General features: G+C 35.7%; 2 protein-coding genes and 2 long non-coding RNA genes across 4 annotated transcripts; 2 read left to right on the forward strand and 2 right to left on the reverse strand.

Moving 5' to 3' along the window:
• The first annotated feature begins 4,445 nt into the window (after window positions 1-4,445).
• Window positions 4,446-6,572, forward strand: LOC103330002 (myb-related protein 306). Its single transcript, XM_008232542.2, has 3 exons — window positions 4,446-5,041; window positions 5,300-5,429; window positions 5,610-6,572. Exons 1-3 carry the CDS (start codon window positions 4,909-4,911, stop codon window positions 6,352-6,354), a joined length of 1,008 nt encoding a protein of 335 aa, XP_008230764.2. The 5' UTR covers window positions 4,446-4,908; the 3' UTR covers window positions 6,355-6,572.
• On the reverse strand, window positions 5,608-7,815 carry LOC148918077 (uncharacterized). Its single transcript, XR_016126263.1, has 2 exons — window positions 7,330-7,815; window positions 5,608-7,083 (listed from the first exon to the last, which is right to left on the reverse strand). It is a non-coding gene; the product is annotated as an uncharacterized LOC148918077 (long non-coding RNA).
• Window positions 7,816-14,510: 6,695 nt separating this feature from the next.
• LOC103330003 (mini zinc finger protein 2) lies at window positions 14,511-15,253 on the forward strand. The gene has a single exon (XM_008232543.2). It carries the CDS (start codon window positions 14,741-14,743, stop codon window positions 15,017-15,019), a length of 279 nt encoding a protein of 92 aa, XP_008230765.1. The 5' UTR covers window positions 14,511-14,740; the 3' UTR covers window positions 15,020-15,253.
• A 5,058-nt stretch (window positions 15,254-20,311) lies between these two features.
• LOC148918078 (uncharacterized) lies at window positions 20,312-21,156 on the reverse strand. The gene is made up of 2 exons (XR_016126215.1): window positions 20,680-21,156; window positions 20,312-20,552 (listed from the first exon to the last, which is right to left on the reverse strand). It is a non-coding gene; the product is annotated as an uncharacterized LOC148918078 (long non-coding RNA).
• Window positions 21,157-21,216: the final 60 nt, after the last annotated feature.

Genomic DNA, 21,216 nt, shown 5'->3' on the forward strand with positions numbered 1-21,216 from the left:
TTTAGAAGGCAACCAAAGGCCCATTTAGCCTTACGGACCAAAATTAATTATTTTCCAGCATATACCCTTCGGCCCATATTATTATTATTTATTTCTGCCCACTTTAGATTGGGTTCGTAATAAGATCGAGCCGTAGTGATACTGTTCTGATATTGGGCTCATACGGGCTGCTTAAATCAAGTCATGGAGCAAAGAAAATTAAAATGAGCCTATTGCACCAAAAGAAAGTCTAAATTACCTTATTTTGAAAAAAAATGCTATAAATAACTTTTCACTAATAAAAAGAAAATTTTGTTGAAGAAAGGTTCTTCGTTAGGTTAAAGAAGACTAACTCGTTTGAGAGTGTTTTTCTCAAAAGTACTTTTGCTCATAAGTGTTTTTAGTAAAAGTTCCCTTATCATAAAGATGTTACATTTTTTATAAGAAATCCAAGTGCTTAGAAAACCACTTGGGAGTGCTTTATGTAGAAGCATATAGCAGTTGCTTCTCCAGAAAGTACTTTCTATGCACTTCTAAACTTTAATGTCAAACAATGTTAGAAGTGCTTTTGGTTGTAAGAAAAAGTTTTTGGTTAAAAAATGTTTTTATTCCCAAACCGGCCAAGTACATAAGTTTTATGGTTAATATAAATGAAAATTAATTTCTTCATCGAAGGACATGAGTTTTCTTGTTAATATAAATGAAAACTAATTTATCCAACGAAATATTTGCAGATTCACAATGAGACTAGTACATACAATTGTCCCTACCCCTATCATGGCACATGAAATTGGTCAAATGTTTTTAACATGGTTGATATAAGGACAAGATGTTTGACAAACGACATGATATAACGTGGCAGTTTCTTTTTTCAAAAAGAAAATTCATGAATCTGCCACTGAATTCATCTGCTATAACTAACGCTCCATCAAGATTTCCATACCTATAAGTCGTGCCTTATTCTATATATTCACACATTACAGTCGGCAATGCATATACCAATTTGGAATTGCAGAGTTCAGTCGACTTGAATTATCTACTCTTATACCAATCATAGTTGGGGAAGTTGATGAGCACAACATCAAGTTCAATGAACAAATATTAATTGAAAGTTGGAGCTCATATATATCCACCAAAATATCATATAACTATATAATATATAAGCCAAGTCATCTTCATCTTTAATTTCTGACGTGTGAGATGTTCAACAGGTTTTTTTTATAAAAAAATTCATACAACTAAATTGGCTTATATATATAATTCTGGGAAAGAATTATGCACATGATCCTTCAGTACTCACTACTTGGACACTTCCGATCATGGAATAGAGTATGGGCATTTTATCGAAAAAATAAATATCAAAGTATGGACATATGTTCCAGTCAACGTGTGCTCGTAGAACCAGCTTCTCTAGTCGACAAAATAAAATTATAATTAGGTCCCAAAAAATAAAACAAATGGAAATGAAGAGGAAACCACTACTAGATGGGCAGTGGACGCGCACAATATGGCCCTATAAAATCTTTGGAATGATTAATGATTTTTTTTTTTATAGTATAAGCGATAGTCTAAATTAGAGAGGAGAATGATTTTTCACACATACACAACTATAATGTCATAGGGATTGAACCTGAGACCTTTAATATGCAAGGTCAAGGCCCTAGCTATGAAGGAGCGTGGCCAACCCAAACAGATCGATCTTTCTCCGTTAACCCGAACTGAGCCAAGGAGTGTGCCACTCTATTAATTACCTTGTTTGGGCTGGAAGATCACATATCCCCCACATTCAGCTGCATCACCAACTTCTTAATATCTATCACCAGATCGATTGCCCAGGTTGCTCCAGATATCACCATCTCCATTCAAAAGTGTATGGGAAGTTACATAGGCTCCTTGTATCATAACTTAATAAATTACAACAAACATTCATGCTTCACGCTACATCAACAGAATATATATACTATACACATCATCAATTGTTTTATTATTTACATACAATTGTTTTATATGGTGCGGTGCAGCGAAAAATATATCGCCAGCTGATGATGAATCATGATACGATATGATATTGATACTATCATATAATTGGATCATTTTGTGAATTGTGCAGACTGCATGCAGGCTTTTGAAAAGACATGCATGTGTAAATTGTATACTAAAATATTGTTTACGCAGAGTGCCAAATCAGAAAGAAGAAAAAAATGGAGGAAGAAGAAGAAGGAATCTATGATTATGATTATGCATATTAAAGGCCACATGGAAATTGCAGTGTGACAGAATTGGTGACGCAATTTAAAATTTGGCATCATATTATTTTAGAATTTACACATCCGAATAAACACGCACAAGAGAGAGATCTGCCATCTGCTAGAGCATTGCCTCGTGGGTCCAAATCAACTTCAATTTACTAATTTACTACTTTCATTTTCATGAGATAGAAGTCTAGAATCAAATGTACTCATATTCAAGGTAAAAGTTTGCTTTTAGGAGAAAATCTAATTGCCGCTGTCTCAGGAAAATTCTAAAGAAAAATCCCTAGCTGCCGACCTCATCTTCCTACTCCATCCGCTTTCCTCTTCTTCTCTTCCTTTTCCCTCTGAATTCCTTGTTTTTTATTTTGTGATATAAAAGCTGTCGCCATGAAACGTTGTGATCATTATAATATTAGAATTTACACATCCAAATAAACAAGCACAACAGAGAGATCTGCCATTCTTCGTCTGCTAGAGCCTTGCCTCTTGGGTCCAGATCAGCAATGTATTCGTATTCAAGGTTGAAAGTTCAACTTCAAACTTAATTAACTTTTTCTTGGGGTGCTTTCAATTTACAAGATGAATCAGATGAGAACATAATTACACTTTTAAGTAGACTTTTATTGGGTTGCTTTGAATTTACTCTTTCAATGCGATAAGAGTAAAAAATTTACTATCGCATTTACTCCATTGACCTTTTGACCCATATATGTGAATTCATCCATGTGAGTGGTTCCCACAATTGTTAAAGATGTAAGGCAGTCCTGGACTTGGAATTAAACAAGTTAACAATTCTGGACTTGGAATTATACAGTGATAATTTCATTCTTCATTGCCCGACAAAGCTTAATTATACCCTTTATTTCAAGGTATGGGGACCAGTAGGACAATTAATTAGCTGGTTGAATTAGTGTAAAGCCGGGCCTTCACTCTCTAAATTCACTATCATTTTACTTGTTGATTGATGATATATAAATGATATAGGTCATACCTTGATTGACGGTCCTAGTTAAGCTAAGGTCCACAAGCGGCGATATAGTGAGAAATTGTTGTGTAGCAATACACCCGTAACAAGACTACATCACCACTAATTAGATATCGAACTCATCATAAATATATATATTATCGTCGCCATTTATATGAGTTGAATTTGAGACCTATTCCAACTAAGTGGAGACAAATACCACTATACTAAATGCTAGTTAGTAATGTCAATCGATTCAGTGATTCCTCTCAAATGACAAGGAATTTGATTAATTTTTATGATAATCTCTTTACCAAGGATAAGATCATAATAAGATGATAAGCAATATATATATATATATATACACATATAATAGACATATCGCAAGTGATTTACATGAATGGGGGGCATGGTTGACTTTGACTTTGATCACTACCTTGCAATCCAAGCAGAGCAGCCGACATGATGCACGACAAAACAAGTCTCATCCATCACCATATATGTCACCCTTTTCCATTTTTGGCTTCGCAAGGAATTAAGCTCCTGTACAATACAACAAATTCATCGGATATTGTAATCATCACTAAAAGTAATAACAAAAATATTATTAATAATATTAATTAACAAAAATAAAAGCATCTCCAATAGTAGTAGCAAATCAAAAATTTTAAATTGAAGTTTGTTAGCCGACGTGGCAATTTGAAAAACTTTGTTTGCTACTTAAATATTTTGTGACCCAACAAACTCTTCAATTCAATTAATGCAATGTTATGGAAAAGAATGAAAACATGTGAAAAATGTCTATGTATCTATTGTTTGAAAAGAAAAAATGCATGTTTTAAACATTTTCAAGGTAGGTTTTATTTTTTCAAAGTAAAATTAAATGTTTTAAAGAGCTAAGATCAACTTACCAGTCCTCAAAAAAGTGAAAGAGGTTGCAGATTTGATGACTGAGTTTGACAAGGCTCTTGAAGAGGGTTTTGATGAGAGTGTTGGAGATGCTCTAAGGTCTGTTAGTTAGTGAAAAAAGGGTACTTTAATTTGATGACAGAGAGTTAAAAACTTTAGTTGGAAGAAATTACTAAAGGAGGGGTGTTTGGTTTTTTATTCTTTACTTTTGAGTAGAAGTAGAGTCAGCTGAAAGCACACAGTATTCATGGGTCATGACATGTTGGGTTTAAGAGCACATTAAAGAGCAAAATTAAGGGGCGGGGTTTTCCTCAGTTGAGCCACATTCAATGCCACGCGGTTTTGCGAGGCAGAGAGAGAGAGAGAGAGAGAGTGAGAGAGAGAGAGAGGGAGAGTTTTGGCACTACAGCTGACTTTGGCATCCCTTGCCAGCCCTTGGAGGAGGGAGTAAATGCTCTTGCTGTCACCTTTTGACTCTTTGGCTACCCTTCTGTTGATCTTTTAGGTCAGCGTCCTCTCTCCCCTGCCTATGCTTGCTTGCTAGCCCTCTCTCTTTATCTTTTTGTCTATTTATGCAGACCAAAAGTTAGCATTTTTCCAACTTCCTAGAAAGAAAGAAAGAAAGAAAGAAAGAAAGAAAAACGTAGTTCAAGTATTCTGAGGATATATAGCTAGGAAAACCTCTTTGTTTTGTTTGGTTTTGTTTGTTTATTTGTTTGTTTGTTGAGCACAACAAGATACTTGGGAGACTTGTGGTGGTGAGTGAGTGTTGTAAGAGAAATAAAGAAAGAAAAACACGGTGAAATGGGCAGGCCTCCTTGCTGTGATAAAGAAGGGGTCAAGAAAGGACCTTGGACTCCTGAAGAAGATATCATTTTGGTCTCTTACATTCAAGAACATGGCCCTGGGAATTGGAGGGCTGTTCCTACCAATACAGGTTTATTTTCTTTCTTTTCTGTTTCTTCTGTTGCTTTTGTTTGAGTAAAAATTTACTTGGTTTTCACCTGATGGGTCAGTTTTGTTATGGCTTCTGTATAATTTTGAGATGAAAAGGCAGGATATTTTCATTTTGGCGTTGCATTTTGATTATTAAAAGCACAGCCATTTTGGTATTTTGTTAGTGAAGCATTAGGGTGCGGTGATCTACTATTTGAGCCTTCAACTAATACATCTTTGTTCTGTTTTGGTGTTCCAGGGTTGCATAGATGCAGTAAAAGTTGCAGGCTGAGATGGACTAATTACCTTAGGCCTGGGATCAAACGTGGTAACTTTACTGACCATGAGGAGAAGATGATCATCCACCTTCAAGCTCTTTTGGGCAATAGGTAAACCCAACAAACACCCCTTTGGCTAAGAAAAGTCTCATATATTTTTAGTGTAATGTGTAATAGCTATTGAAATTATAGGATCTGAAAAATGCCAAAAAAATTGTTTTGGGAGGCCTGCCTGCAGGGTAGGTTTGGTTTCTGTAAATCTAACTTATGGCTTCATTGATTGTGATGCAGATGGGCTGCAATAGCTTCATACCTCCCACAGAGAACTGACAATGACATTAAAAACTACTGGAACACCCACTTGAAGAAGAAGCTAAACAAGCTTCAAGCAGGCACTGAAGGCCACTCTAAAGATCAAGGATCAAGCACCAGCTCACAGGCAATATCCAGAGGTCAATGGGAGAGAAGGCTTCAAACTGACATTCACATGGCCAGACAAGCTCTTCGTGATGCCCTGTCCCCTGAAAAGCCAAGCACTTTGAGCTCTGACTTGAAACCAGCTGAAGGGTTCCTTATCTCCACCACAAAACCAGCCCAAGATCAATCAACAACCACTTATGCTTCAAGCACTGAGAACATTTCAAGATTGCTCAAAGGTTGGATGAAAAACCCACCAAAATCATCATCAGCCAGAACCAAGTTGGCTGAGACTCAGCATTCATTTACCAACATGGTTTCAGGGTTTGACTGTACATCCAGTGAGGGGGCCACATCTGCAGCAAACACAACCAGTGGGGTTGAATTATCTGATGCATTTGAATCTCTATTTGGTTTTGAGTCCCTTGACTCTTCAAATTCAGATTTATCTCCATCTATGTCACCAGAGGCTAGCCTGTTCCAAGATGAAAGCAAGCCGACCCTTATTAGTGACCAGTTTCTGTCATTGATTGATAAGTGGATATTTGATGAAGATGCTGCTGCTATTCAAGGGAAAGATATGATGACACTAGACCATGAAAATGCTAACTTTTTCTGAGGACTTGCTTGTTTTTGGTCATATTGTCTTATCTACTATTAATCTTTTGCTTACTTTAATTTGGTTTTAGGGTATTGGACTGATTAATTCCACAGGCCTTAACTAGCAGAGGGTTACATTGTTACAAACCCTCAATGCTAGAACAGGAAATGTAAAAATTTTACCTTACTATCTCAAATGTCTTTGAGGGGCAATGATTAAATTTCTCATTTGCATAATGCTTAAGGTTTTGTTCTGTAAGGCCTTGAAATGTTGTGAGGAAATCATTTGGTAATTGGCATTATAGGATGATAATATATAAATAGTTCTTTCATTGTGAAGCTAATTTCATTTCTAGCTGAGGCTCATAATAATTTTAGTTGCTTCAACTAAATTGTCATTGAATAAATAACGACACTAACGGGAGAAGAAATTGCATAGTACGGGAATATCATTGTTTTGTTATTCTCATCCAATTATATTCTGCACAAAAGATTAACAAGTTTTTCTCGAATGAGAGGCCTCCCTAGTACTAATTGTGCACATATGGCCTTCACTTATTGGGTGTAATGAAAAACGATATGACAAAACTTTATGCATGCCAAATGGAAACCAAGTCAACCATGCAGATAGCATAATTGAATGTTAACACAGAAGTAAAGTCAACAGTACTGCAGCTTGCTTAATGAAAAGTTAATTGAAGTTGGTGGAAGCATTCATGAGGGCGTTTATGTCTAGCTAGCCACAACCCTGTGGAAATTTGAAAGCAAACAGTCATATAATTTCTTCTACTACTAGCTTGCTAGTCTCTCTATTGCGGTCCAAAAGCGACCATTAAGAAGAAGAAACTTGAATCAGTCTTAATTAAGTTAACGCTAAGATCGATAACAATGAAAATTCCCTCAGCTCTTGAAATCATGTAGCAATCATATAAACAAAGAAATTGATAGGGCAGAATTTCAGTAATGGTAAACTAAATGGGCAGATGAAATTTACCTTGGAAATGTGGAAATTGGCCTTAAAACGAACATGTGAAGCGTTTGATGGTCAACAGAAGAAAAAATAAATAAAACATGTGAAGGGTTTTGATGTTCATGACTACTTGTCTTTACAAGTTGTTGTTGTTGGAGTTTAATCCTGGCCAAGCAAAAGTAAAACCAGACTGTAAAGGCATATAGAACAACCCCATAACATAACAGAAAAGGCATGGCAATTGGCCATGGGTGGCAAATGGGATCAAAGATGGTAAGAAGCATAGGCCCCCAATCAACACCGTCTGAAATACGTACACCATACGTATATATATCCTGCTGTCCTAGTTGGATAGTGAAAGGTTCAATTATTAATTTAGTTTATAGCAGATATGCCGTGAGATCTATTGAACATGTAGCCTACCAAAGAGAACATGAAAGTCAAGGATGAAAACGTCCGCTTAGACATCATTCATAATTTAGTGCAATGGAAAAATATGACGACATTGAAATGATGGATATGAAGCTAACTAGTCTAGTGAGGGAAGACCAAATCTTCAAGCGAAAAAAAAAGATTAGCCAAATTTGCAGCAAAAAATAAATTCTACTTGTGACATTGTACCCCACAGCTAAAATATTTTAAGGAACTGCATGTGGTAATGGTACATAGCTTAGCTAGCAGTTTTAATTTGTTCTTTCTAAGAGAGAGAGAGAGTTTTATGTAAGTCTTGGCAAGCATGACAAATTAAACCTGTTACATGACAGAAACATGTGCTCCTCATCAGACTAGATGACTTTCCAAACCTACCTTGTATTAACTGTTGCATGCGCATGTGTTGCTGTTGCTGTGTGTGTTTTCTGTACATGCATATGTTTTCTGTACCTTGCATTATCAATACATACACCAGTAAACAAGTTGATTTGAGGCATGAGGTGAGATTGTGCTAGCTATAGTTTCAATTTAGAAAAGGGAAATGATAAGGTAAAAATAATATCTGCAAAATTTAATGATTGTATCAAAAAGTCCAAAACGGCAGTTCCTTGTATTGTGTTGTGAACTGTTGTGTGTGGAAAAATCATCACCGGCTATATATGAGATGATTTCCATTGAGATTGAGATTGAGTTGCCATGACATTAATAAAAAATTAAAAGTAACTGGCACACATGGTACTTATGTGCTGTTTGTGTCAACTCCCACAATCTTTATTTTGCCTGCAACTTTGGTCGTCGAGAAAAAAATGAACCAGTGCAGCCGATTATTCTAGAAGAGTGGTTGAAATTTGAAAGATAAAAAAAACAAAAGAGGGAGAGAAAATAGAGATGTTGCATTGCAGAGAGACTGCCCAGAAGTCAGATCACAGGCGGCCTTTTGCTGTCTCTTTAAATGCTACCACATGAGAGTGTCATAAGTTTTTGTACTTCAAATGAGACATTCACATGCTCAAGAATATATTGCACTAGTTGTTGTGTACATGGAAAATGCTGGCCCTCAAGGGAGGGAAAAGTCTCAAAGACATCGTTTTCATTCAGGCATATATTAAACTGTTGTGTGTCAAATTTCAGAATAATTGGTGACTATAATTTTTGTGACAAGAAGAAATGAAGCTCCAATGTAAAATGGCAATGTGTTCTGCAGGGTACGAGGGGAGTGAGACAAGAGGAAAAACATGATTTGACAATTCACACAGAGTAGTGGTGAAATCTCTTCTCCCTGAAGTGTCACAACAAATGGAACAGGTTTTGTAGTACACAAATGAAAATCAAGGCAAGTACTAGCATTCAATTAGGTGCGTGGAGCGTTTGAGCCGTTGATCTAAATGGCTCGCATCATCACACCCCGAACCGAACGGTGATAGCACTCCTAATTGAAAGTAATAATTTAAGATATCAGATTTCACTTCACGCAAACCAAATCAAACACCTAGGAGAAAAAAAGAAGAGGGAGATGGTAGATGAGGGATTGGGAGAGAGAACAACACAACACAATTTCCATCCGGAAACATCAACTTAACCTCGCTTTCATATATTCATCGTGACAAAGCTGGCATGAAAAGAAAGTGAAGTACCTAGCTATAAGTTGTCAATCAACCTTTGGCTGGCTATGCTTTCCATGTTCACGTGCCTATTTAGTTCAAATCACAATTTTTAAAATTTCCGACAATTAAAGATTCGTGATCTTGCTTTACTAAAAAAATATGAGTCTTCCCTTTTCAACAACCCGACTTAGATAACTACACCACCCAATCTAACTTGAATGATTAAGCTCCATCAGCACATTGCATGCTCTCCATACATATAGCTAGTAGGATGCATATTCTCATCTTAATTTTCTTTTTTCGGTTGAATATTTTCTTTAATTGAATCCTCGATCGAAAGAATCAGAGAGAAGAAGGAAATGATAGAGATATTGGTTAAGTTCCTTGCTTTTTTCCCAGTCGTCTATTGTTATTTTTGTAGTAGTGAATTCCCATTTAGTTTAAGAAAAAACGCAGAGAAAAAGAAAAGGAAGTTAACAGCTAAAAAGACTTAAAACAAATCACCTGGTTTATGCTAGAACAAAACTCTACGTATTCTGTGGTCCAAGCTCACGAGGCACCTTCCTCTTTTCAAACCGAAATTTCTTTGGCATGGGAGGAGGTGAATTGACAAGAGCTAGCTTAATAACTAGCTTCATAAGGCAGCAGCTGTGAACCATAATTTAGTTGCCGAGAGAAAAAACTTTAGGTCAAGTTGCATCAATCAAAATTCAAAACCAAATTTTTTTTGTTCAAGTTTACAAATTTCCATTTTAGTTTGTATTATTGATCAAGTTGATTAGAGAGTTGTGGTCACCTTTTTACGTGGGTGGCAGTACAATGTATAAAAAGGAAATACGTGATTAGGAAGCCTAAGATGCTTTATCCTGTAAGGACCCAAAAGGCACAACCACTAGGGGCCTTTTACTATGGCCCTATGGGCATCACAAATTTGGGTTGGGTTGGTGAGAGGCAAGAAAAGCTTCTTCTTTCGTTATCTTCTCAAAGCACAATCATATTTAACGAGTCTCCATCAATCCACAAATTTATCCTTACCAAGCCTCTCTCTCTCTCTCTTTCTCTCTCTCTCCCTCTCCCCTAAGATCGCATTTCTTGTACTTGGATCAAATCAACTGCCAAAGGGAGAGGAGACAAGCTAAAGCAAGAAGTATATTATATTGCGATATTGCAAGACATTATTCTCTTTCAGTTGGATCATCAAGAGTCAAACTCTGGATCCCAGTTGTTGCAAAATCTTTGAGACAACGGTTAGGGCCAATGCAGTACTTTAGGTAATATTCTCTTAACAAAGTGTCTCCCACATGTTATATACAAAGAGTCTTACATATATGTATCAAATCGTGAATTTCAACTACATATTCAAAAGGATTCACCTTATCATCAATGTCATTGTTGCCATACTGCAAAAGTTTTGGAAATTTTACGAAGTATAACCAGGTTTCACGTTAAAAATTGAAGTTACCTTATGTGACAATGAAGAAAGGTACATATCTCAGTATTTTAAAAATCAATGAGGAGGGGACTTGAACATGAGGAAACATGCTGTTGATGCTTTGGCAAATCATGGTATTTTGGGCTCTGATTTAATTTGGTGGGATACTGCACCTTCTTTTATTTTGCCTTTTTGTCAGCGGGATTGGCTGGGCATGCCTAATTACCGATTCTCCTAGTTTCTTTTGTTTACTCTTTCAGAGTTTCGTCTCTTAAGTCAGCATGTTGTTGTGTATTTTTGTCATTGTCTTTCTCTTCTGTAGGGTTTGGTTTGGTTCCCCCCTGTTGTTCTTATATATATGTTTTGTGTCTTATTAATAAATTATGATCAAAGGGACAGGCGGAGGGCTTCCGGAGTGTTGGTCCCCTCTTTGAGGGTGATGGATGTTTGTGCATCTGATGACCGATACTAAATAGCTAATCTCGCCTAATCCTTTAATTTATTTAAAAAAACATGAGGAAACATTAATTTGTCCTTCTTATAGTTTCAAAACTAGCAAAATCACAAGACATCAAAAGAGAAAAGTTGATTGTCGGTTTCTATATATTGCTCACTTTTATACTGGTGAACTTAGTTCGTTCAATTCCTCTTCTAATGTTAAAATAAAGGTAGCACTGGACTAACAGCTAGTTGATACTGCAGTTCACCTAGACACACTTCAGCTAAGCTGTTCAGTAAATTTAGACGTACCCACATTACTTCTCAACAGGGTTTCAATGGTTAGACTTTCGCTGATTAATGTCTCCTTATGTCTTCAAGGACATGAGCATTGGAGATGTTGGGTAGACCTGATATTTAGTTGAATTTTGGCACCCAAAAAAATAAAAAAGTAAAGCTGCATGCAGTTGTGTATCGAACCATCAGCCACCACGTAATAAACAAAAATGGCAAAAAGTTGGCATGGTCTTCCATCGATATCAAATACCAGCATTACCTAACCACATGTCTATCCATGTTAACATGTACGGGGTTTATTTCTAACTTTTTAACCAAAAATTCAACTCACATAAAAAATCATATGAAGTGATATCGATGTAGGTATTTTAAGTGCTATTACAAAGGCAAAATTATATCATACATCTTACAGATAAGTACGATTGAAATCATCATTTGTTTTTGTAATTACTCAAAGTCAACAATATTAATGTCTGTACTTTTTGTGTGTGTTGTGTAAGTTTCTGATTGGATATCTCATATCTGTGACAAAATTTTGGAAAACCATCATCGGATCTTGGGTGGCGGTGGCACCAACTATTGTCTTCTCTGTTTATGTGACAATGGACCATAAAAAGTTTTTTTTTAATTAACTACAAAAGAGTCGATAATTTCACTACTTTTTAGAGAATGAAAAGAAAAAAATACAAGCAAATGCTCAGAATTTCAGTACTTTCTATGATATATTTGGGTGCTTGTGTCATTTATAACTACATTATATTTATGGTTTTTTTGTAGTAATGGTCCCTTAACTATACTCTGAGTTACATTTTGAACACTCAACTCCAAAAATAGTTATAGAGGTCACTCAATTAGGTGTTGTGTTGCACCATTAATCCCTACCATTAGAGAGACTTGACGGTAGAGACTAAGAGCATCCACAATGGGGGGATGTAAATTCGGGAGTATAAAGCCACTTTTACATCCCTTTACACTTCCAGGGGGTGTAAATATGTTTTTTGCTCCAATGAGAAGTGTAAATTCGGGGGTGTAGCCGTGGGTCCTAGCCTTTTATGTTGACTTTTCTTCATTTTTCTTCTCTTTTCTCGGTAGGTCCAGCCTGCAAGGGATGTAAAAATATATGTAAATATACATTTTATTTCACATCCCCATGGTGGTGATGTATATTTATATCCATTTACATCTCCTCATTGAAGACGATTCCAGTGACTCGAGGTGTATATTTAACATACATCCTTCCACTGTGGATGCTCTAATGGTGCAACGCAACACCTAATTGAGTGACATTTGTAACTATTTTGGAGTTGGACCAAAAGTTGAGGGGCCATTGCTACAAATAACCCTTATTTATTTATATTTTGTTATTTTGTTCTTATAAATATTTAGAATGAATTTCCAAGTTTACCAATGGATTTAACTGAAAAATAGACAAACTTGATGAAAGGGACTAGCAATGCAACACCATACATAATTGGGGGACCTCTGCAGCTATTTTTGAAGTTGAGTAACCAAAATGTAACTATAGGTATAGTTTTATGAAGTCCTTTCTTTGATAATTTTCCTCACACGATTAAATGGTATTGGTGTGTGAGAATGTGAAGGTGAAAATATCCCACACTTTAAAAACCTTGAAAGGTACTTATAAGGAGTTTGGCTACTCTCTCACTCCCCCAATTTCCAATTGGTTTTGGGGTGGAACCTCAACTTCATTTCATGGTATTAGAGCAAATTTGCCACATATGAAAGTCCAACAGCCATACGTGCTCCACGTCACCCAAAATATGTTGTCCACATATTAGGCTTGAAAATTCGTCATACGTGCGGGGGTGTGTGAGAATGTGAAGGTGAAAATGTCTCACATTTAAAAAATCTTGCAAGGTACTTATTATAAGAAGTTGAGTTACTCCCTCCATTGCCAATTAATTTTGGAGTGGAACCTCAATTTCCCTCATGGTTGACCATACTAATTTGAGATGTCATTTTCTTTGTTAATTTTTCCTCACACGATTCTTACCAAAGATGCCATCATATAACACAAGTAATATATACATGATCACTAACATGCAAACATAAGTGGAATTGGGCTGGTGCCAGTGGGATAAAAATTGCAAGTTATCACGGGCATGCCAATTTGGCAATTGCTAATTTCGATGGGAATTTGGTGAAAATCTGATATATAAAAGAGCAAGAAAACAAGAAGATAATTATAATGGTAGAATTTTCCGTACAGAGTTGGCAAGGTGACCTTTCATTTTCGAGTTTTAGGGTGATGAAGCTAGCTAGACAATTGTTGTTGGCATCGTATCAATGCGCCCCACAAAACCATCCTTTTAGTATCACTTTAGGGTCCACACAGTACATATTATCAGGCCTTAATTACTGCTTAGCTGTTCATTCTATATTAAACCAATCGCAGTTATGGATGAGAGCAAAAGCTTTCTCATCATATTTAGCATCTAGGGTTTTGCCTTATTTACACACAGAAACGTAAAATTTCTATAATTTTTATGCTAATTATGAGTTGTGAGGTTGTTGGACGATCAGTTCTCAACGACCATGTTTTGTGTTCACCACTAGCTTTTTTTTTCTTCTTTTTTTTTCTTCTTTTTAATCAGAACCACTAGCTAGTTAGTAAGTAATGACAACATTAGCAATAATAATACGTACAGTACAACCCCACTTCCGGTCCATGGAAGAAGTGCATAATAAATTAGAAGAAAAATAAAATAACTACCAACTAGCTTTTTGTAATATTTTTATTCCTTTTTTGAAAAGTACTTCTACTATTGAGAGGGACAATAATATACTAAACTCATATCCTACACGGAACCCAGGACTTTTCAAGTCCAAACTCCCTTTCCCTGCTGCTAAACAAAAAAGGAAAAAAAATTAATTGGATTACTGTGCCTACTAGTAGTTAAGACTACTAAAGCAAGAAAATGGACGATTAGATGCTAATATGCTATAAATATACATCTAGGGTTAGGGCTTGGTCATTGCCACCACAAAGCCATAAGCTCTTATTGCTCTCTCTCTCTCTCTCTCTCTCTCTCTCTCTCTCTCTCACTAACTTCCCCACCAACTTCTAATCACTTCATCTTTTGATTCTGAGTCAAAAACCCGGCCAGTAAATTTCATCAAAATGTCAAAGAGGATCATCTAGAGAGAAATTAAGAGAGCCAATTAATAAAGAAGATCTTGAATAGCCAGCGATCTAATTACAAAAACTTAAATGAGGAAGCGACAAGTAGTTGTGAGAAGATCAGAAGAAGGTTCAGCAACTTCATCTTTCACGATGAGGAGCGTGAGATATGGAGAGTGCCAGAAGAACCATGCCGCCGGTGTTGGAGGCTATGCCGTTGATGGTTGCAGAGAGTTCATGGCAAGTAACGGAGAGGAGGGCACAACTGCTGCACTCACCTGTGCTGCCTGTGGCTGCCACCGGAACTTCCACAGACGAGAGGTTGAGACTGTCTGCGAGTGCCCTTCACCTTCAGCGAATGGGGCTTAATTAAACAATCAAGCAGCTCATGATTTCTGTAAATGTAATTGTTATAATTAAGTGTGGGTTTGGGAGTGTTGTGTTTGTTTTTCTGGTTTGATGATGATATGAAAATAGGTAGACCGCCTACTATATATATATACAAGTGTGTGGATGGATAAAAAGGTATATGTTGATGTTTGTATTTCCCAGTTGATTTAAGTGTGTGCAGCTTAAAAGAAAACAACAAGCAGTTTTGGTGTACTATCATATGAGATCAGGATGTGCATTACATGATGATCATGAAGCAGTGAAAAGAAAAGGTATGTTGTTTAATCAAAGGGTGTACACAGACAAGTCACCTACCTGGCTAATAGTTTCTGAATTTATCATCTGTATTTGATTCTTGTATTTAATTACATACCTGTCCTATTTGAAGCCTCTTTATTTCTATGATTCATAAGTGTATATAATTTTAGCATAAATTCATTTGTAGTGCTGACTGATCTTAATAGTAAGTTCTGGAAATCCTCCTGCTAGAATTAAATTAACCCAAATCTCAAATTAATGTGAAAATGTTTAGCTTACTTTGTATTTAAGATTGAAGGCCCACATATATCTAATCATGTTGGTGGTGGTTATAATGGAGGGTAGCAAAACGTACTTGAAAGGTGATTAAAGCTTAAACTAAATCATCCACTAATGCTGATTTAGCTAATTTGATCATCTCTTTTGGTAGGTCAAGTCAAGGTATATTTTGATTATCCCAAGAACCAAAAACCAAGAACGAACGTTGGAGAAAGCTCCACGAGGCTCTCACAAACACAAGTTCATTTCTTTGGCAAATATACAATAGAACATGAGGAAGTTGGAAGTTGGAAGAAAATTATGAAAACCATGTGCATATATTTGTGTTTCTCTTAGAAATGATTCCCTTTTGTCATTTGGTCATCAAAGGATCTGAAAATGGCAATTGCAGAACCATACGTGTACAAGGTTTTCTTTTTCTCTTCTTTTTCCTTTTTGATGTTCGTAGGGTTTGATGTTGTTTTTTTATTTTTTTCATGTGAGTTGTTGTAATCAAAGTTAGGCCTTGAGAGTATGGAGAGGGAACAAACGTTCTGGTATACATTACATTGTATTTGAGTCGATCGGGTAGATGTCAATTCTATGATATGAAAACCTCAAAGCAGTATGTACGTACGCATGTTCTACTTGCTTCTTGGGGGCCAAATGAATGCTTATAGTAATAAGGTAAGACAGAGAGCCATGCACCCCACTTTGCCAAGCAAAGAAACCAACTAGTGTTTGTTTTCTTGGCCATGGAGAGTTTGGCCAATTCTCCATGACATTGACTCTTGAAGCCAATAGGATCTAGTCCTGTGGTCTCAAGTTTGAACACTTATGGCACCTTGGTAGTGTGTATCAAGTTTGAACACTCATGACATCATGGTAGTGTGTACGATAAAATCCCCCTTCACTTGTATTCAACAAAAAAAATCTTATTGTAAAACAAGATGTCAACGTACAAGTTTTTCATCCCAAATTTGCTATAGAATGTCCTTACTTTGTAGCTAACTGGATAGGGATAATTATGATACTTTTTTATCAAAACCCTAAAAAAGTCCCAAATACAAATTGTTGTGTGCGCGCATGACAGAGTCTGAAACTTCGAAGCAGGAAGTGTTTCTTGTAAATGTTCGCATCACAACCAGGGCCAAATGTTCAGGACTTTGGGCTTTAAAGTTTTGGGTTGAGTTTGGGAGCTCGAAATACAAATTTTAAAGGGACCAAACTCTTGATTTGGGACCTTTGGGCCGAGGGAGAGCTAAGAGAACCAGAACGATATCAAATCCCATCAAAGCAAATTTCTTGAACCAAACTCCCCAACCCATCTTTGTTGGTCAATACATAGCCCACAAAGAAGTCGGCCCCACTTTTGATGATGTGATAAGTTTGATCTCCACGAATATTATAATTATGGATTTCAATTATGAAATTTGGTCCAATTTCGAATTCTGGTTTTGCTCAAATTGAGGTAAATAAATCAACAACACTGTTTCCTCAAGGAAAAAAAAACAGCACTGTGGGGTTTTGACAATCATTTGAATTGTGTCACACGCAACCCTAGCGCCATTATCCCAGAGTTGAATGCTTTAACAAACTTGTAGAAAAATAAGTTGAGTTAGAATCTCAGTGAAAGATCGAGCTTGACCTAATTCAATAGAGAAGATGATGGAGCATTGCAATTAACCAAAGTTGGCAGCACAGCACAGCATGTGAATTGAAGAGATGATGGGCCATACAGTTTCCATTTAGGGTTAGACAAAGGACCTTCTTTCTTGCTTTATTTCACGTAGGATGGGATCAAAGTCCGTATATACCAATACCATACGTCCAGTTACACGTGACGTTTCAACAGTATATATATATATATAATCAACTGTCATTTGGTTTTGGGCTTCTATTTTTAGTCTTTTGCATTTTTACGTAACCCAGTGGAGATTACATTCAACATTATTGTATCAAAAGCTGAGATAAAATATTAGAGCGGCACAGTTTTTTTTTTTTTTTTTTTTTTCTCCACAGTTAGGAAGAGAGAGAGAGAGAGAGAGAGAGGTTTTCCACATGCATACTCTACTAAGATGTCATAGAAGTTCGAATCTGAAATCACTAATCTATCAATATCCTTATCCACTAGATTAGACCCCGTTATTATCAAAGAAACTCAGTTTTACCGTGATGATAATGGATGCCAAGGTTTCAGCTAGCAGTAAATGTCAATGATAATGATATGATGGTGCCACGTGTTGTGAAAACATCCATATATATCATGTTCACTCTCCATCTAAATGGTGCCTTACATAATTAAGTCTGAATATATGTGATAAAGTTATTAGCTTTAAAATTTAGTGATTATTTTTTTGGTACTTCCAATTTCTATAGTCTTTCTAGAAATAAAAGTAAACATTAAATCATATAAACCAAGCTAGTTCATAGCTCCATAGACTAATTTTCAATAAGTTTTAACATAAACCAAATAAGGTTTAATACCATAGTGGATTGAACATCTAAGATTTTTACCTAGATTGATCTTAGGTTCTTTCATGCATTCATATTATAGATGAAAAGTTATTTTATGTAAAAATATTGACTAAGTATGAAAAATGGGTTTTCGAAATAATCATTTTCTTAAGATAATTTTTGCTTTTATTCCTTACACATCAAATAAGAAAAATTGATTTTATGGGATTTTAGTATGAAGTATATATTGACTTAATGAGCCATTATTTTTAGCCTAAATCGTATTTTGCACTAAAACCGATTTTTCATATTTTGATTTAGTGGGAATTTGATTTTCTAGTATTTTTATTTGAATCCAAATGAGGGTACTTCCTTATTTACATTGTAAACTTAAGTAAATGGAGTAATATAAAAATAAATAAAAGTAAAATGACAAAGACATTTACTTAAATGTTGAAAATGTATCTGAAAATAAGTTAAATATATATATGTTTTATATTTTTTTTTTTCCTGATATGTCCTTGAGTTCATTTTTATAGTCTTTGTCGTACCTAGAAAAGAGATGAGAAAGGTAAGGTAAAAACAAATAACGCTAATTAAGAAATATTCTATTTATATAAAATAAAATAAAAATATTCTCTCTCTCTGTGGCAGCTAAGAGAGAGAACGAAAAAGAGAGAAAGCTTCCAATTTGTGGGGTTTTTTGTGTGGATTTCATCAGATCTTTGGTGTTCTTCGAATTTCGGCGGATTTATGTTGATCTACTCTTCTTTTGGCAGATTTATTGTCTCATATGTGAGCTGGCTTTGGTTGTGTATCATCTTGCGATGCTGCTCTCTATGTCATGTCCTAAAGAAAAATTAGTGGCAATTGGTTTTCCTTTGTTGGCATTGTTTTAGTTTTTTTTATTCTGGTTTCTTTTGTTCAATAAAGTCTGAAAGCTCTATGCGTTTTTTTTTCTCTCTCACAAGATTCCACAAACTTAGTTGAGTTTGCTGAGTGTTCTCTTGAAGAGGGTCATGCAGGTTAGTGGCTAGTTTTTATCATTGATGTCATTTGTCTAGATTCGAGGATATTATGGTGATTGAAAATGGTTATAGAAAAATTATTTTCGAAAGTGATTCTCTCCATATCGTTTCAGCTTTTCGAATGGATCAGGTCACTATGAAGTTTTACTCATATCTGTCATATTGTTATTGAGATGGCTCCCTTTACATCTGTGTCCTTTATACTATTTATTCCTATTGATCTAATAAAATACTATCGCATTTTATCAGAAATGTCCTATTATCTTAAGCAAGTGTGCAACCTTTATTCTCTCATAAAGGTTGTATATACTTCTTCTTATCTTCTTTTCTTCTTCTGCAGAAACAAGGCTACAAAACTGGTTGGAATATAAGATATATGGAAAGGTCAATTTTTGCTTTTGCAAACGTAGACTGAAAAAAAAAAAAGAAGAAGCATTGTGCTGGATTTCATTGTGGATCTTGAAGACATCGTCACAACGTAAGGAAAATACATATAAACCCAAATTAGTGAGAAGTAATTAAGCTGGAAGTTAGGGTTATGTGTCCAAATTTATAAGAGTGTATTGAGATTAGGGTGATAAATTATAAGGAATATATATATATGAACGATAGAGATTGTCCAAAGAACATTGTTAGGACCACAAAGTCACTAAGCATTAATCTTTATGCTGCAAATAATTGTGTGGTCCTTCATTGACTTGCAGTACTTTTAACACTGTTTCCTTTTCAAACAAATATTATGTTTGCATGCTTATGATGTTAATGGTAAATATACAAAGTAGTTCAAGATAGCTAGCGTGGTAAATAAACTAACTGAAAAGGACAGATGAATCCTTTGTTGTTGTGGTTCTGAAAAAGTTAAAAAGAAAATCACATCATGGAGGAATGTACAGCTGCTCCCTGCGTTGTGTTAATATCAAGCAAGTGGAGGGTCTTTGTGTTTTGGGTTTATAAATCATGAAAGGTTTGATAATTAACACATTGCTTTCTCTCTCTCTCTCTCTCTCTCTCTCTCTCTCTCTCTCTCTTCCTTTTTATTCTTTTTTTCCATGATCGATTCAGCTGTAACCTTCTTTCTTTAACCCACCATCCCCAACGGAGGTATAGGTTAAAGAATTGTGTATCGATGTGGAGGATGTTAACCTCCAATCACCATCGATCCAAAGGGACATCACGGGGTAACAACCACCACAACTTATTTTAAAGGAGAAATATTCCTAATTCTAGGATTTTCAAACTTACTTTTTTAATTTCTCAAAATTGTTATGTGTGCTTTATACTTTTGTTTTGGATTTGTAATCGAATAATCTATTTTTTTTAACTCTCACAAGTATAAAATACAAGTAGAGACTAGAAAACAATCAAACACCCAACTCATAAGGAGTTTATGCAATTATTACAAAATAAAAAAACTGCAGACAAACAATCAAAAATCAACAGAGTCACTACCGTCGTTGTTGCCACCGCCACTACAGACATCATCGCCTCTTTAAAGATTTGAACATAAGAACCTGGATACATAAATAAATGTTTTTAACCACTAAAGCTACAAGTTACTTGTCATTCTTACGAGAGTTTAACTAAAGATGGAAGTTTGGTGTAAAACTTAAATACAAAAAAGGCCTTGGTAGGCCTTACCTCGTCGTTGGAGCTTTCTTCAAAAGTGACTCGGTGCTAATTTCCCCACTTTGCATTTGGTTTTTTGGATTATGCTCAATTCAAGATGACCCATCCAGTGGTCTAGAGAGAATCCACTAGTCTGAAGAAATCCTATAGTGACCGAAAATATGGCTATAAGTTTGAAAGCTCCCCTATGAGAATCCAAGGAAAATAGACTAGACTTCACAAATAAAACTTAATTGCCCCCTCCTAACAAAGATGAGATTATAACACCACACAACACCATACAAAAACAAAGTCATCTCATCTCATGTGCCTCAAATTCAATTTGTGTGCTTATTCTATCTGTTATCCACTTCCCCAAGTTCCCTGTACTGTTTTCTCTCTTTAAATCACATGCTGCCATACCACACACATATAATTTAAGCACATTGAAATCGTTTTTCTTCTTCTTTTTATAAATATAACAACACATGGAGGAGCATCATCTTTTCTGGCACTCATTTGGGCAAACCGATCCAACAGTGTCCCAGTCACGTCTTGCCTGGACTTGCA

The sequence above is a fragment of the Prunus mume genome, linkage group LG4 (assembly GCF_029339155.1).
Source record: "Prunus mume cultivar Tortuosa linkage group LG4, ASM2933915v1, whole genome shotgun sequence".
Taxonomy (NCBI): domain Eukaryota; kingdom Viridiplantae; phylum Streptophyta; class Magnoliopsida; order Rosales; family Rosaceae; genus Prunus; species Prunus mume.